Consider the following 18,793-nt stretch of genomic DNA (forward strand, 5'->3'; position numbering starts at 1 on the left):
ATCAATTTGGGGTGAATGTGCATGCACAAACCTTTACGGGAGCATTGACAAAATCCATGGAGAGTTAATATAGCAAAGCATTTTTTTTTTTTCTTTTCAGAGCCTGAGCTATGTGCTGATTGGCAGCATGGCTGTGAACACCACTTTATGAAGATGGAGGATTCATGTGTTTGTAAATGCAAAACCGGGTACAGACTCAGACCAGATGGGAAAACATGTCATAGTAAGTGGTGTTCCAAATAATATTTTTTTTTCCATGCAGGGAAAGCACAAGATAATATGTTAATAGTTTAGTTCCTTGTCTTTACTGTAACAACTACTTTGATATCTGCATTATACATTACATTACAACCACAATAATAAATCAATGTTTATTTATATAGCCCTAAATCTCAAGTGTGTTAAAGGGCTGCCCAAGCCACAACGACATCCGCGGTTCAGCGCCCACATAAGGGCAAGGAAAAACTCACAACCCAGTGGGACGTCGATGAGAATGACTATGAGAAACCTTGGAAAGGACATCAAATGTCTAGCATTAAAAGATTACAGTTGGTACAAAATGCGGCTGCTAGACTTTTGACAAGAACAAGAAAGTTTGATCACATTACACCTGTACTGGCTCACCTGCACTGGCTTCCTGTGCACTTAAGATGTGACTTTAAGGTTTTACTACTTACGTATAAAATACTACACGGTCTAGCTCCAGCCTATCTTGCCGATTGTATTGTACCGTATGTCCCGGCAAGAAATCTGCGTTCAAAAGACTCCGGCTTATTAGTGGTTCCTAAAGCCCAAAAAAAGTCTGCGGGCTATAGAGCGTTTTCCGTTCGGGCTCCAGTACTCTGGAATGCCCTCCCGGTAACAGTTCGAGATGCCACCTCAGTAGAAGCATTTAAGTCTCACCTTAAAACTCATCTGTATACTCTAGCCTTTAAATAGACCTCCTTTTTAGACCAGTTGATCTGCCGCTTCTTTTCTTTCTCCTATGTCCCCCCCTCCCTTGTGGAGGGGGTCCGGTCCGATGACCATGGATGAAGTACTGGCTGTCCAGAGTCGAGACCCAGGATGGACCGCTCGTCGGGACCCAGGATGGACCGCTCGCCTGTATCGGTTGGGGACATCTCTACGCTGCTGATCCGCCTCCGCTTGAGATGGTTTCCTGTGGACGGGACTCTCGCTGCTGTCTTGGATCCGCTTGAACTGAACTCTCGCGGCTGTGTTGGAGCCACTATGGATTGAACTTTCACAGTATCATGTTAGACCCGCTCGACATCCATTGCTTTCGGTCCCCTAGAGGGGGGGGGTTGCCCACATCTGAGGTCCTCTCCAAGGTTTCTCATAGTCAGCATTGTCACTGGCGTCCCACTGGATGTGAATTCTCCCTGCCCACTGGGTGTGAGTTTTCCTTGCCCTTTTGTGGGTTCTTCCGAGGATGTTGTAGTCGTAATGATTTGTGCAGTCCTTTGAGACATTTGTGATTTGGGGCTATATAAATAAACATTGATTGATTGATCGAATGTGGGTAACCCCCCCCCCTCATAGAGGGGAGACCGGATGCAATGGATGTCGAGTGGGTCTGACATAATATTGTGAAAGTTCAGTCCATATGGATCTAACATAATAGTGAGAGTCAGCGCAGAGATGTCCAAAACCGATGCACAGGCGAGCGGTCCATCCCGGGTCCTGACTCTGGACAGCCAGTACTTCATCCATGGCCACCGGACCTGTGTCCCCCTACCTCTCCTCTACGAGGGAAACGGGGGCTGAGGAGAAAAGAAAAGAAACGGCAGATCAACTGGTCTAAAAGGGGGTCTATTTAAAGGCTAGAGTATACAAATGAGTTTTAAGATAGGACTTCTACTGAGGTGGCATCTCTAACTGTTACCGGGAGGGCATTCCGGAGTACTGGAGCCCGAACGGAAAACGCTCTATAGCCCGCAGACTTTTTTTTGGCTCTGGGAATCACTAATAAGCTGGAGTTCTTTGAACGCAGATTTCTTGCCGGGACATATGGTACAATACAATCGGCAAGATAAGATGGAGCTAGACCGTGTAGTATTTTATACGTAAGTAGTAAAACCTTAAAGTCACATCTTAAGTGCACAGGAAGCCAGTGCAGGTGAGCCAGTACAGGTGTAATGTGATCAAACTTTCTTGTTCTTGTCAAAAGTCTAGCAGCCGCATTTTGTACCAACTGTAATCTTTTAATGCTAGACATGGGGAGACCCGAAAATAATACGTTACAGTAGTCGAAACGAGACGTAACGAACGCATGAATAATGATCTCAGCGTCGCAAGTGGACAAAATGAAACACATTTTTGTGATATTACAGAGATGAAACATAATAAACATTTGGTAAACAATTACCTTTTTAATCTGGGCAATGGTATGTATTTGTAAAGGCAGAATTCAAACAGATTTCTGATAATGCCTGAACGGCGGCATAGCTCGGTTGGTAGAGCGGCCGTGCCAGCAACTTGAGGGTTGCAGGTTCGATTCCCACTTCCGCCATCCTAGTCACTGCCGTTGGGTCCTTGGGCAAGACACTTTACCCACCTGCTCCCAGTGCCACCCACACTGGTTTAAATGTAACTTAGATATTGGGTTTCACTATGTAAAAGCGCTTTGAGTCACTAGAGAAAAGCGCTATATAAATATAATTCACTTCACTTCACAACTAATAAAAACAAAGCAATTTTTCTTAGCTGCTCTTTCATTCTCCTTTCCGCTATTTAAAAGTACGCCTTTGTACAAATGGAGAAAAACAACTGCCATACAGTATGTAGAAAAATCCTTTCTGGCAACAGTCAAAAGTAAATAGGCAAACAATGGTTATTTTCAGTTATGTCGACAACTGCTTATTTTGTCTTCAACTGTAGTTGCTTGAAATTTTCTTACCTAGGCCTTCAGGGATGTCCTACTTAGTCCGACTTCATGTCTTCAAATACTTGTAATTTACATCACCACATGGACACAGCTGGAGATACTATACAGAAACACACTTGCACACTCCTGTGCATTGAAACCCCTCAACAGTGTACAAATCGGTCTATTTTCCGGCGCATTTAACATTCAATAAACCCGCTTCAGCGATTAAAACATCCTACCTGGTACTGTCAAAATTAAAAGAATTGTCTAAAACAAATGAATCATGAAAGAATAAATTAATAAAATATTTTAACTCACAATTTGTAGCACCCACCCGACGCCGTGGATAAGCCAGTGGTACCGCTCGTAGTCGGTTGATTTGTGTGAAAGTGGCAGGCATTTCACCGCCAGTATTGTGCCAAATGGTGATTGCCTGCCAAAAATGGATTTTCATTCGCTTGCTAAACCTGCAATGCTTGGCTTTGTCTGTGTTAGACAAACACTTTATCTTCATGGTTATTGTACTGGTGAGTTTTCTGTGGCTTTCTATTGCCCAAGTGAGTATCCAATCACAGTCTCGTCAACATCATATTGCCCAAGTGAGTATCCAATCACAGTCTCGTCAACATCATATTGCCCAAGTGAGTATCAATCAATCAATGTTTACTTATATAGCCCTAAATCACTAGTGTCTCAAAGGGCTGCACAAACCACTACGACATCCTCGGGCAAGGAAAACTCACACCCAGTGGGACATCGGTGACAATAATGACTATGAGAACGTGATACTGTGATACTGATGATACTGATGACTATGAGAACATATGAGAACATGATACTGTGAAAGATCAATCCAAAATGGATCCAACACAGTCGCGAGAGTCCAGTCCAAAGCGGATCCAACACAGCAGCGAGAGTCCCGTTCACAGCGGAGCCAGCAGGAAACCATCCCAAGCGGAGGCGGATCAGCAGCGCAGAGATGTCCCCAGCCGATACACAGGCGAGCAGTACATGGCCACCGGATCGGACCGGACTCCCTCCACAAAGGAGAGTCGGACATAGAAGAAAAAGAAAAGAAGCGGCAGATCAACTGGTCTAAAAAGGGAGTCTATTTAAAGGCTAGAGTATACAAATGAGTTTTAAGGTGAGACTTAAATGCTTCTACTGAGGTGGCATCTCGAACTGTTACCGGGAGGGCATTCCAGAGTACTGGAGCCCGAAATGAAAAAGCTCTACAGCCCGCAGACTTTTTTTGGGCTTTGGGGATCACTAATAAGCCGGAGTCCTTTGAACGCAGATTTCTTGCCGGGACATATGGTACAATACAATCGGCAAGATAGGATGGAGCTAGACCGTGTAGTATTTTATACGTAAGTAGTAAAACCTTAAAGTCACATCTTAAGTGCACAGGAAGCCAGTGCAGGTGAGCCAGTACAGGCGTAATGTGATCAAACTTTCTTGTTCTTGTCAAAAGTCTAGCAGCCGCATTTTGTACCAACTGTAATCTTTTAATGCTAGACATGGGGAGACCCGAAAATAATACGTTACAGTAGTCGAGGCGAGACGTAACAAACGCATGGATAATGATCTCAGCGTCTTTAGTGGACAGAATGGAGCGAATTTTAGCGATGTTGTATCCAATCACAGTCTCGTTAACATCAGGCTACCTAGATAGCCTACTGTCAACAACTTCGGATCGGATTGGCTATTGCAACTGTCTATCAAATATATGCGTTCTGTAATTAATCTAACGGTCCCGGGTGTGGCTCTGCTCCCAGTGAGTATCCAATCACAGGACACGTAAATGTCACGTTCAACGTGAGGCCAGCTGGAAGGCCTTCAATCAATCAACCAATCAATCAATCAATCAATGTTTATTTATATAGCCCTAAATCACAAGTGTCTCAAAGGGCTGCACAAGCCACAACGACATCCTCAGTTCAGATCCCACATAAGGGCAAGGAAAAACTCACAACCCAGTGGGATATCGATGAGAATGACTATGAGAAACCTTGGAGAGGACCGTAAATGTGGGTAACCCCCCCTCTTGGGAAGACCGGATGCAATGGATGTCGAGTGGGTCGGACATAATATTGTGAAAGTCCAGTCCATAGTGGCTCTAACACGATAGTGAGAGTCTAGTCCAGGGGTAGGGAACCTATGGCTCGCGAGCCAGATGTGGCTCTTTTGATGACTGCATCTGGCTCTCAGATAAATCTGAGCTGACATTGCTTAACACGATAAGTAATGAATAATTCCACTTGTAATCACAGTGTTAAAAATAATGTTCAAAATCTAAAACATTCTCGTGCATTTTTAATCCGTCCATCCATTTTTTTCTACCGCACCTGTTCAAGAAGTTGCGTTAATGGTAAGAAGTTATTTATTTATTTATTATTAGTTAGTGTGGGGCTTGCCCTCCTGGGGGTTCTTCAGACCACCAAGCAACGACATGAGAGCCTATTTCAGGGTTACAATATTGTTGGTTTTTTTTGTCAATAAGTCTCTTAGTTGCTTTCCAGCAATTGTCTTTTTGTCTTTCGTTCTCGCTCACAGTCTGGCTCCAGCCCCAACACCGTCTCTCCTCCTGGCTGCTGCTTATAACAGAGTGACAGGCGATTAGATAACAAGGCCCAGGTGGGCCTTCTACGCACCTGTCGCTGATTTCGAGGCCGTGGCAACACCCCGCTTTGCTGCAGGACCCGCAGGCCACGCCCCCTCCACAGTTAGCTTCAGAATAACAATGTTATTACAACGAATAAGAGACCTATTATTCTCTACAAATGTTGGTCTTACTTAAAAATGCACACCTTTAGTTGTGTTCAGTGTTTAAAAAAAAATGATATGGCACTAAATTGGCCCTAGTGTGTGAATGTGAGTGTGAATGTTGTCCGTCTATCTGTGTTGGCCCTGCGATGAGGTGGCGACTTGTCCAGGGTGTACCCCGCCTTCCGCCCGATTGTAGCTGAGATAGGCGCCAGCGCCCTCCGCGACCCCGAAAGGGAATAAGCGGTAGGAAATGGATGGATAAAAATGGATGGATGGATATGGCACTTACGAAAATACATTTTAAAATATTTGGATTCTTGGCTCTCTCAGCCAAAAAGGTTCCCGACCCCAGGTCTAGTCCATAGTGGATCTAACATAATAGTGAGAGTCCAGTCCATCCCGAGCGGAGACAGGTCAGCAGCGCAGAGATGTCTCCAACGGATCCACCCCGTTTGCCGACTCTGGACAGCCAGCACTTAATCCATAGCCACCGGACCTGTGCCCCCACCCCCTGCCCGCCCCCCCCCAAATCCCCCACAAGGGAGAGGGGGCAGAGGAGAAAAGAAAAGAAACGGCAGATCAACTGGTCTAAAAAGGGGGTATATTTTAAGGCTAGAGTATACAAATGAGTTTTAAGATGGGACGTAAAGGCTTCTACTGACAACAACTCATGATCTGATTGGCTATCGCAATTATCTATCAACTGTATGTGCCCGTTCACTTACAGTGCACGTACGCCCGCATTGTAGATTCCGAAGGCCCCGGGCAGATTTGGTACAGCATGGCAACATAAGCTAACTGAATTCTGATTGGATACAAACTCACACCTAAAAACAACAGCGCTTTAAGGAACATTATATGACTTAAAGAGAATATGAATGCTTTTAGATATTTGAGGAAAGTAAATAAAAAATCACCTCTATCTTTTTTATGATCGTGATTTATGGTTATGTTAGGCCAGCAGAGAAGACCGTCCCACCACTGCTTGAAGGATAAAAAACATTCATGAGTGAACAATGCGGTTTGTTTATTGCAGAGATTGATCACTGCGCTGAAGAGAAACACGGCTGTGAACAAGAGTTCATGAACACGGAGGACTCATGCGTGTGTAAATGCAGAAAAGGATACACACTCAGACCTGATGGGAAAACGTGCAAAAGTGAGTGTATTATCACTTTTTTTTTCTGTCTTCTTACCATAAAAGTTATCAAAAAATAAATCGTATCACTTTCACGCAGACTAGGCGGAACCTACTCCTTACAATGTTAAAGCACACAATCAGAAACAAAGATGTGAGATTTTGCATAATATGCACAGACTAAATATCCACATTCTCGCAGGGATTGACCACTGCGCTGATGGCAAACACGGTTGTGAACAGGAATCTGTCAGCGCAGACGATTCATGCGTGTGCCTTTGCAGAGCAGGCTTCACACTGCAACCCGATGGGAAAACATGTCAGAGTGAGTCAAACACTTGGCTGCGTCTTCATTTGCGCACTTCCCTGCTAGCAAAGTGCGTTCACGCTGGGAAGTATGGCAATGCACTGACCGTGCCTGTTTGTTGCACTCAATATGGGGATTGTGCAGTGACGGGCCCTTACAAGTTACCACCCTCAATAACGAACCATCTTAGCAGAGTAGCAAAAGGTGAGGGACTGACTCAAGAAGTAGCAATTCACAGAGAAGAGGAATGGCCCAGTTAAGTGCACAACGACATCAATCAGTTTGAGACAGCAATACATAGTCAGAAGTACACAGTGTAGACCAGGGGTGGGCATTACGTCGATCGCGATCGACTGGTCGATCTCAGAGGGTGTGTCAGTCGATCTCAAGCCAGGCATTAAAAAATAGACATAAAAATGAGCAATCATCAATCATACCAAGACTTCACTTTCGTCAGTTGTTTGACATTCTCGGCACCCGAGGATCTTGTGAGATGACGCTGGCTGCTGCGAGCTCATATTTAAGAAAAAAATCACTAACAGGGCGGACGCAGAGAAACACATTTTATTTCTAGAGACTCCGTACCTACTGTCAAAACTCTAAAGAGCGACTGCACAGTTCCTGTCTTCACCATAAAAGACCTGTTTCATCCTGCCTGTGCTAACAAAATAAGAGTCTCAGAAAGCTAGCGTGCACAAGCTACGGAGTTTGATGCCAATGTATTTCTCCCCCCGCCCTCAGCGACCGCTTTCTCACTTGCTTGCCCACCCGCACAGTCACTGACGTCACTCACCTGCTGCCAGACATTAAAGGGCCACACACATATGCTACTCTCATAACAAAGTGTTTAAAAAGGAGTATGCAAGTTGGACAAATGAGATGCCAAATCCAACCACTTTCATGTGGTATTGGACAGAAAGGAGGACTTTTTTTTTCCTCCATTTGAAAATGCGGACGTTATCAGCACCACTGTCTAATTCCAATCAATGCAAGTCATCAGAATCAGGTAATACACCAACTTATATTCTTGTCTTCATGAAAGAAAGGAATCTATGTGTGTTAAACATGCTTGTATTATCATTAAACACCATTAACTTGTTAACAAAAATGTCTCTTTCATAAATAAATAAATATAAATTCTAAATAGGAATGAGGTAGATCTCCTCGACTTGGTCAATTGAAAAGTAGCTCGCCAGCAGAAAAAGTGTGAGCGCCCCTGGTGTAGACAGTATACTTATTCAAGTGTACTTATGGAAGCATTCTATTGTACTCTCTTTCGTGTTGATCAGGCGTGTCAAACTCCTTTTTACTGAGGGCCCATGGTTGCATGGTTGTTTTCTACAAATGATGACAGATGTGGAGAGCATGCATTGTCTCTGTACGATGATGTAAATGAGGTGTGGTTGTAATGTACAAGTATGAGTCCATGAGAAGTCATTTTATAACTTTTCTTAAAGGCCTACTGAAAGCCACTACTAGCGACCACGCAGTCTGATAGTTTATATATCAATGATGAAATATTAACATTGCAACACATGCCAATATGGCCGCTTTAGTTTACTAAATTACAATTTTAAATTTCCCGCGGAGTTTCCTGTTGAAAACGTCGCGGAATGATGACGCGCATTTGTGACGTTTTTGGTTGGAGGGGACATATTAGCGCAGCACCACTTACGGCTAAAAGTCGTCTCTTTTCATCGCATAATTACACAGTATTTTGGACATTTGTGTTGCTGAATCTTTTGCAATTTGTTCAATTAATAATGGAGAAGTCAAAGTAGAAAGATGGAGGTGGGAAGCTTTAGCCTTTAGCCACACAAACACACGGTGATTCCTTGTTTAAAATTCCCGGAGGTGAAGCTTTACTATGGATCAGAGCGGTCAAGCGAACATGGTTCCCGACCACTTGTCAACCGGCAGGTTTGGGTGAGAAAATTGTGGTAAAAAGTCGCCTCTTACCGGAGATCAGCGGAGTTTGCGCCGTCCATGCAGCTACCGTGACTTCCCTCAGAGACTAGAGTCAACACACCCATGGCCACACCCCTCCGACTATCAGGTACTATTTAACTCACTAAAACACTAGCAACACAATAGAAAGATAAGGGATTTCCCAGAATTATCCTAGTAAATGTGTCTAAAAACATCTGAATCGCTCCCAATGCAATCTGCTTTTTTTTTTCTGACTTATTTTTTTTTTCTAGTCCTTCACTATCAATATCCTCATCCACGAATCGTTCATCCTCGCTCAAATTAATGGGGAAATAGTCGCTTTCTCGGTCCGAATAGCTTTTGATGCTGGCAGCTCACATTATAAACAATGTGGGAATGTGAGGAGCTGTCATGCCAAATTTCATTTACTTCCGTGGTCATGATTAATACAGACGTTTTGTTAACGCTATATTATAAAAATATAGCGCTATATTATAAAAATATAACGCTATATTATAAAAATACAGACGTTTTGTTAACGCTATATTATGAAAAAAAATTAAAAAAACAATTTACAAACACAAGCTATGGGATGACATAAGAGGAAACGTGACCCCGGAAGTAAATGCGTCATCCCATAGCTTGTGTTTGTAAATAGTTTTTTAATTTTTTTTTTAAATATAGCATTAACAAAACATCTATATTTTTATAATACATCGTTATATTTTTATAACATAGCGTTAACAAAACATCTGTATTAATCATGACCCCGGAAGTAAATGGGGGGGGAAGGTTTTTGTAGGGGGGGAAGAAATTTGGCGTGACAGAGCCCTCACACCGGTGACATCATCGTCTGCTACTTCCGGTAAAGGCAAGGCTTTTTTATTAGCGACCAAAAGTTGCAAACTTTATCGTGGATGTTCTCTACTAAATCCTTTCAGCAAAAATATGGCAATATCGCGAAATGATCAAGTATGACACATAGAATGGACCTGCTATCCCCGTTTAAATAAGAAAATCTCACCTCAGTAGGCCTTTAAGTTGATTACATGAATGTTGTATAATTGTATTGTTATAATTTTATTGCATGTTTTTCCATATCTTTAATTTAGGCACCAAGGTACTGCAAATAGAAATTCTCTATTTAGCTATAATCTGGTGCAGAACATATCCGTCTTTAAGCTTAATGTCTCTTTGCATCGTCCCTTCAAATAAAGACTAAACTAAACTTATCCAAGCCCAGCTTTTTGTCAGATAAAGAGGGGTTTCATGCCAACTACCAAATCACCATTTTGTTCTATAACTATTTGGATTAACATTTTTATTCTTTATTTAAATGTGCCTAAACGATTCAGCCATTGAATTTGACTCAGTGGCATGACACAACGTGCAGGTATGGACGTGTGCCAGAGAGAGGACCATGGTTGTGAGCATCTGTGTGTCGGCACCACTGACTCCTACGTGTGCAAATGTATGGAAGGATTCATTCTGGCTGACGACGGGAAAAGCTGCAAAAGTATGTCAAGGAACACCTGTACCATTTTAATGTTACCTAAAATGTTCAATTCACTGGGCTGAATTTTGTCTTTCAAATAGAACCAGAGTGTAGTGAAGGAATCATGGATCTAGTTTTTGTGATTGACGGCTCCAAGAGTCTGGGCCCTGACAACTTTGAGCTCGTCAAGCAGTTTGTAAACACACTTGTGGACTCTTTGGACATTTCTCAGATGGGCACACATGTGGGCCTTGTTCAGTACTCCACCAAAGTCCGCACAGAGTTCACATTGGGGAAGTATGGCACAGCCCAGGACGTCAAACAAGCTGTATCTGGGATGCGGTACATGGGGAAGGGATCCATGACTGGCTCAGCCCTGCGTCACATGTTTGAGCACAGCTTTTCAGACAAAGAAGGCGCCAGGACTAACATCCCACATGTCTGTATCGTGTTTACTGATGGACGATCTCACAATGATGTCTCCGAATGGGCCAGTAAAGCCAAGAACTCTGGTACACCTTTTCACCAGGATACATATCCAAATCATCATCCTTGTAAAACTAATCAACCCTGTCTTGTACTTTTAGGAGTCACAATTTATGCTTTAGGTGTGGGCAAAGCAGTGGAACAGGAGCTGAGAGATATAGCGTCCCAGCCAGATGACAAACATGTTTATTACACTGAGGACTTTGGAAAAATGGAAGAAGTGACACAAAGGCTCAAGTCCAGGATCTGCAGTGGTACAATTCACACGTGGTTAAAGGGTCGGCAATCCAAAACGTTGAAAGAGCCATATTGGACCAAAAATGCAAAAACAAATCTGTCTGAAGCCATAGAAAATAAAAAGTCTTATATAAGTCTTATGATGAAGGCGACACATAACCTAAGTGTCTATATTAGCTATAATAGCCTACTATCAAAATGACTTTGTGTCGCAGGCTGAAGCAAATTTTCGTTAAAAGAAATGTTGAAATTTAATATTTATTCCAAACATTTTTACAACATTAGAAACCATTAGTAAATCAGAGGCTACTCAGAGGGTTCGATAACTCCTGGAAATTATTGCCTTTTTAAGGCCAAATGTATAGATGTGTGTATCCAAGTTAAAGGAAACTGCAGGTCTTCTACTGGATTTATTACAATATTTGCAAGCAAGATAAGGTTTGCCTATGACAAATCAGTCCAATGTGTAGAGCAGGGGTCGCTAGGTTGCCCGTAAGGACCAGATGAGTAGCCCGCTGGCCTGTTCTAAAAATAGCTCAAATAGCAGCACTTACCAGTGAGCTGCCTCTATTTTTTACATTTTATTTATTTACTAACAAGCTGGTCTCGCTTTGCTCGACATTTTTGATTCTGAGAGACGAAATCAAATAGAATTTGAAAATCCAAGAAAATATTTTAAAGACTCTGTCTTCACTTGTTTGAATAAATTCATTTATTTTTTTACTTTGCTTTTTATAACTTTCAGAAAGACAATTTTAGAGAAAAAAATACATCCTTGAAAATAATTTTAGGATTTTTAAACACACATACCTTTTTAAATTAAATTAAATTAAATGGGTGTACTTGTATAGCGCTTTTCTACCCCTTTTTAAGGAGCCCAAAGCACTTTGACAGTATTTCCACATTCACCCATTCACACACACATTCACACACCGATTACCTTTTAAATATCTTCCTCTTCTTTCCTGACAATTTAAATCAATGTTCAAGTATTTTTTTTATTTTTTTTATTTAATTCTTCATTTTAGCTTCTGTTTTTTCGACGAAGAATATTTGTGAAATATTTCTTCAAATTCATTATGATTAAAATTAAAAAAAAAATATTCTGGCAAATCTAGAACATTTGTAGAATCAAATTTAAATCTTATTTCAAAGTCTTTTGAATTTCTTAAAACATTTTTGTTTTGAAAAATCTAGAAGAAATAATGATTTGTCTTTGTTAGAAATATAGCTTGGTCCAACTTGTTATATATTCTAACAAAGTGCAGATTGGATTTTAACCTATTTAAAACATGTCATCAAAATTCTAAAATTAATCTAAATCATAAAAAATTACTAATAATGTTCCATAAATTCTTTTTTAAAATTTTTTCAAAAAGATTCGAATTAGCTAGTTTTTCTCTTCTAGTTTTCGGTTGAATTTGGAATTTTAATGAGTCGAAATTGAAGATGAAATATGTGTCAAAATTAAATTTTCATTTTTTTCCTGTTTTCTCCTCTTTTAAACCGTTCAATTAAGTGTTTTTTTCATCATTTATTCTCTACAAAAAAACCTTCCGCAAAAGGAAAAAAAATGTACGACGGAATGCAAACAGAAATACCCATTTATTTATATATCCATCCATCCATCCATTTTCTACCGCTTATTCCCTTTCGGGGTCGCGGGGGGCGCTGGCGCCTATCTCAGCTACAATCGGGCGAAAGGCGGGGTACACCCTGGACAAGTCGCCACTCATCGCAGGGCCAACACAGATAGACAGACAACATTCACACTCACAGTCACACACTAGGGCCAATTTAGTGTTGCCAATCAACCTATCCCCAGGTGCATGTCTTTGGAAGTGGGAGGAAGCCGGAGTACCCGGAGGGAACCCACGCATTCACGGGGAGAACATGCAAACTCCACACAGAAAGATCCTCAGCCTGGATTTGAACCCAGGACTGTAGGACCTTCGTATTGTGAGGCAGGCAGACGCACTAACCCCTCTGCCACCGTGAAACCTTTATTTATTATATATATATATATATATATATATATATATATATATATATATATATATATATATATATATATGTATGTATTAAAGGTAAATTGAGCAAATTGGCTATTTCTGGCAATTTATTGAAGTGTGTATCAAACTGGTAGCCCTTGGCATTAATCAGTACCCAAGAAGTAGCTCTTGGTTTCAAAAAGGTTGGTGACCCCTGGTGTAGAGTAATTGACTTTGTCAATTTCACCTCCATGTTTCTGCAAAAATCTGATTTGTGTTATGTCCGTCCGTCAATCCATTCACCGCCACTGATTCGAGTCGCTGGTGCTGTAGTCTCAGTAGGGAAGCCCAGACTCCCCGTCTCCGGCCACCACGGCATGTGGAACATAATCCCTCCAGTCTGCCCTGGGACACTTCACCACGAAGGTGTCCAGAAGGCATCCAGAAATGGCCCATCTGTCCATGTCTTCTTGATGCAAAGTCACAGCTGTTCTAGCCTGAGATCTTTTTGGATGACAAGCTCCTCACCTTATCTCTCGGGGTGAGACCAGTCACCCTGCAGAGAAAACTTATTGTTGCCGCTTGAGCTCGCAATCTTGCTCCTTCGGTCACTATCAATCAATCAATCAATCAATGTTTACTTATATAGCCCTAAATCACTAGTGTCTCAAAGGGCTGCACAAACCACCACGACATCCTCGGTAGGCCCACATAAGGGCAAGGAAAACTCACACCCAGTGGGACATCGGTGACAATAATGACTATGAGAACCTTGGAGAGGAGGAAAGCAATGGATGTCGAGCGGGTCTAACATGATACTGTGAAAGTTCAATCCACAATGGATCCAACACAGTCGCGAGAGTCCAGTCCAAAGCGGATCCAACACAGCAGCGAGAGTCCCGTTCACAGCGGAGCCAGCAGGAAACCATCCCAAGCGGAGGCGGATCAGCATCGCAGAGATGTCCCCAGCCGATACACAGGCAAGCAGTACATGGCCACCGGATCGGACCAGACCCCCTCCACAAGGGAGAGTGGGACATAGAAGAAAAAGAAAAGAAACGGCAGATCAACTGGTCTAAAAAGGGAGTCTATTTAAAGGCTAGAGTATACAAATGAGTTTTAAGGTGAGACTTAAATGCTTCTACTGAGGTAGCATCTCGAACTGTTACCGGGAGGGCATTCCAGAGTACTGGAGCCCGAAATGAAAACGCTCTATAGCCCGCAGACTTTTTTTGGGCTTTGGGAATCACTAATAAGCCGGAGTCCTTTGAACGCAGATTTCTTGCCGGGACATATGGTACAATACAATCGGCAAGATAGGATGGAGCTAGACCGTGTAGTATTTTATACGTAAGTAGTAAAACCTTAAAGTCACATCTTAAGTGCACAGGAAGCCAGTGCAGGTGAGCCAGTACAGGTGTAATGTGATCAAACTTTCTTGTTCTTGTCAAAAGTCTAGCAGCCGCATTTTGTACCAACTGTAATCTTTTAATGCTAGACATGGGGAGACCTGAAAATAATACGTTACAGTAATCGAGGCGAGACGTAACAAACGCTTGGATAATGATCTCAGCGTCTTTAGTGGACAGAATGGAGCGAATTTTAGCGATATTACGGAGATGAAAGAAGGCCGTTTTAGTAACGCTTTTAATGTGTGCCTCAAAGGAGAGAGTTGGGTCAAAGATAATACCCAGATTCTTTACCGTGTCGCCTTGTTTAATTGTTTGGTTGTCAAATGTTAGAGTTGTATTATTAAATAGAGTTCGGTGTATGTGTAAAGTTAGGAGGACATGCCTCATTTAGCGCAAAAAAGTCACTACCAAAGCTTGTGACGTTTGATGAGGGTAGGAACACAGATTGACCAGAACATCATGAGTTTTGCTTTTTGACTCAGCATTCCCGGTGTAGTGACATCATTACTGCGGACGCTGCTTTGCGAATGTCTGCTACTGCCTTACCTCACTTGTGAACAAGAACCCGAGATACTTGAACTCCTCCCCCGGGAGAAAATGTCACACCAAACCCGAAGTGTGCAGTTCACCCTTTTCCTGGCAGAGGACTACAGCCTCAGACTTGGAGGTGTACATCAGCAGCAAATGGCAGATATGAGATCCTATTAGGTCTAACCAAAGATAATCCTAATTTCAAGATAGGCTGCAGTGCTCACATCCCTAGAGGACTTGGTCCATCGGCCACTGGAATGTGACAGGGGCTCAATGCAGCCCCTGTTGTTTTACACTACAATGGAGCAAACCTATTCCAGTCTGGGCATGTTCCCTGGTTCGAGGATACATCATTTGGGTCCTGCACCATGTCCTCTGATTTAAGCGGTCCTATCCAAGTCTGTGAACATGAACTGATGAAGCCTGCTCGGATTAGGCGTTGAAACATCTTCTAAGGCAGGGGTGTCAAACTCAAATACAGAGTGAGACAAATTTTAAATTGCACAAAGTCGCGGGCCAAGGTTGAACAAATGTACCTTTTAATAGGGACCCAAACAAGTTTTGCGTTGAATATTGAACAAGCAAGGCTTGTATAGCTTTATTGTGACATGCAAAATCGAGTTTCAAATAATAATAATTAAAAAATATCAATGGTATATCAAATAAAATTTAAATAAAAATTGAATGCCTCTTTTCTATTTGCAGCCTTCTGAGGTAAATATCAAAATAAACTTTCCACAGGCTAATAATACATTTGAAAATAGAATAACAATAATGAATGAATCAAACATTCAAGCCTTGAAGTAGCAAGAGAAAGTGCATGAATAAATTGTTAATTATTGCTCAGTTTGCTACGCTGATTTGCTTTAACAATGAATATGGAACAAGCAATACTTATATAATTTAATAGTGCAAAATCCACTTTCAAAAAACAAACGAAAAAAACATCAATGGTAAAATAAATACAATTTAAATAAAACATTTTATGCCTCTTTTCTATTTGCAGCCTTCTGAGGTAAATATCAACATTACATTTTTCCACAGGCTAATAAATCTTAAAATAAAATAATAATAAGATGGTTGGGGCTGGAGGGCGGGGTTTGGTGGTAAAGGGTGGTGTATATTGTAGCGTCCTGGAAGCGTTAGTGCTGCAAGGGGTTCTGGGTATTTGTTCTGTTGTGTTAATGTTGTGTTACGGTGCGGTTGTTCTACCGAAATGTGTTTGTCATTCTTGTTTGGTGTGGGTTCACAGTGTGGCGCATATTTGTAACAGTGTTAAAGTTGTTTATACGGCCACCCTCAGTCTGACGTGTATGGCTGTTGAGCAAGTGTGTGTATAAGTAGCATATATTATGTGTATAAGTCGCATATATTATGTGACTTGTCCGGCACGCTGTTTGTATGGAGGAAAAGCAGACTTGACGACATATTGTAGACAACGCTAAAGGCAGTTCCTTTCAGGCACGCCCCCAACATTGTTGTCCGGGTGGAAATCTGGAGAAATTCGGGAGAATGGTTGGAAAATCGGGAGTGTTGGCAAGTATGAGTATTAGCGGTGAATGCGGTGTGCTGCTGTATAGTACCGGCGGGTCAGCTCTAATGTTGATTTGATATTGCCTCAAGGGCCAAATGAAATTGCACGGCGGGCCAGAGTTTGACTCCCAAGTTCTAAGGCAATTTGAACAGACAAATTGGGATGGATCAGATGCCCTGGCAGTACATGAATGGGAATATTCACAGACAAACCAACATCAATCACATAAAAATGTTTAACAAAATTCTACCTAACTTGTATGCACACCGGTCCGATCCGGTGGCCATGTACTGCTTGCCTGTGTATCGGCTGGGGACATCTCTGCGCTGCTGATCCGCCTCCACTTGGGATGGTTTCCTGCTGGCTCCGCTGTGAACGGGACTCTCACTGCTGTGTTGGATCCGCTTTGGACTGGACTCTCGCGACTGTGTTGGATCCATTGTGGATTGAACTTTCACAGTATCATGTTAGACCCGCTCGACATCCATTGCTTTCCTCCTCTCTAAGGTTCTCATAGTCATTATTGTCACCGACGTCCCACTGGGTGTGAGTTTTCCTTGCCCTTATGTGGGCCTACCGAGGATGTCGTGGTGGTTTGTGCAGCCCTTTGAGACACTAGTGATTTAGGGCTATATAAGTAAACATTGATTGATTGATTGATTGATCTACATTAATGCAACTCCTGTGATGACTGAATGAGACAAAAAAAGACACGTTTAATTTCAGATAGCTCTGAACTCACAGTGTTTTAACTATCTCAATTGTACCCATACAAAAAGAAGGTTAGATAACTAGAATGGATGACAAAATATTAGGAATAAGCTGAATAATGTTTACTTTCTTTTTTCCCCCTCTACAGACAAACCAGCCGATGAAAACACATGTCAGTGTGAGGACCTCATACTGTTTCAGAACCAGGTCAATGAGAAGCTGAGGACTCTGATGCAAAATGATATCCTTTTGGAGGATCAGTTTCAACCCGGTGATATTAGTGCGAATGAGTGTTTGTATCCTGTGATTGACTGGCAACCAGTGTAGGATGTAGTCTCTCTCGCCACAAGTCAGGTAGGATAGGCTCAGCTCAACTTTGACCCGAAACAGGACAAGGGCTACTAATAATCCACATACTGTACCATTAACTGGAAGCCAGCCTAGTTTAATTTCTGACATCCGTACAGAACATTGCTATCACACAATGGTATATATATTTTTTGAAGTTTTCTTTAACTTGGCCACTTGAAGCTATGTCAAGGAGATTGCAGCTTCTTGAGAATCAACTTGTGCAAAAATAAACCTCCACGATGGATCATCGGATTTCAGTCTTTAAAACGTGATGTATTTTTAACCTTGATTTTTGTTGTGTTACTAGAATAAATGGCTATGCGCAACAGTTTTGGTTCTGTAATCGTTGATATGGGGACTATTTGGGACAATCCACCGAAATAACCCTAAATTCCAATGTTTTTTCAACTCTAAATCAAATCACATTTATGCTAATAGTATGTGGACACTCAGCACCTTACTAGGATTTAGGTTAAAAAAAAGTGTGTTTAAAAAATAAACAAAAAAACACCCCCAGTCATTGTTGAAATATCATCAAATAGAGTGGTACCTCAACTTACAAGTAATTAGAGATACAAGGTGTCTAATGCGAGCATACCTTGAAGTATGAGTATTTTCGCTCTCAACTGAAGTGATATTTGTAACATGTATGTGCCGTTAAAGCAAGAAATCATTTTTTCTTAATTGTTTGCTGTTTCTGCTTCATTAACACAAGAAGCAAACATAAGTTTTGATTAGACAGTTGATGTGTGCTTCAGAGATCGACATCCTGCTCTTAAACCGTCAGAACTAAAAAAGTTAGTGTGAAGGAGACGAAGCACACGAACCGATCAGAGAAACAAACTATTATGGTAGATAAATGCCCTCTGTGTTAACAGCCTACCTGACGAGTCAGCCTCGCTACAGAGTCAGTCTGCATCATACTCGCTAATGCAGCGAGCCTCTGTGCATGAGACCACAAACAACAAACATGTATCCATAAAAATATTGCAAAGCTTCAGAACTTGTGTTTCAATTTGTTGTATTTATAAAT

The 18,793-nt window shown here is 41.8% G+C and overlaps 1 protein-coding gene across 2 annotated transcripts in view; it reads left to right on the forward strand.

Moving 5' to 3' along the window:
• LOC133562370 (matrilin-2-like) overlaps positions 1-18,658 on the forward strand; it is a 32,981-nt gene extending 14,323 nt beyond the window's left edge. For both annotated transcript variants that reach the window (XM_061916524.1, XM_061916523.1), the window contains 8 exons: positions 101-223; positions 6,675-6,797; positions 6,979-7,101; positions 10,406-10,528; positions 10,609-11,019; positions 11,095-11,247; positions 17,558-17,650; positions 17,935-18,658. In XM_061916524.1, the coding sequence (XP_061772508.1) occupies positions 101-223; positions 6,675-6,797; positions 6,979-7,101; positions 10,406-10,528; positions 10,609-11,019; positions 11,095-11,247; positions 17,558-17,650; positions 17,935-17,990 (1,205 nt within the window). In that variant the 3' untranslated portion in view covers positions 17,991-18,658. The remainder of the gene's footprint in view (positions 1-100; positions 224-6,674; positions 6,798-6,978; positions 7,102-10,405; positions 10,529-10,608; positions 11,020-11,094; positions 11,248-17,557; positions 17,651-17,934) is intronic.
• Positions 18,659-18,793: the final 135 nt, after the last annotated feature.

This window comes from Nerophis ophidion, linkage group LG11 (genome assembly GCF_033978795.1).
Source record: "Nerophis ophidion isolate RoL-2023_Sa linkage group LG11, RoL_Noph_v1.0, whole genome shotgun sequence".
Lineage (NCBI taxonomy): Eukaryota > Metazoa > Chordata > Actinopteri > Syngnathiformes > Syngnathidae > Nerophis > Nerophis ophidion.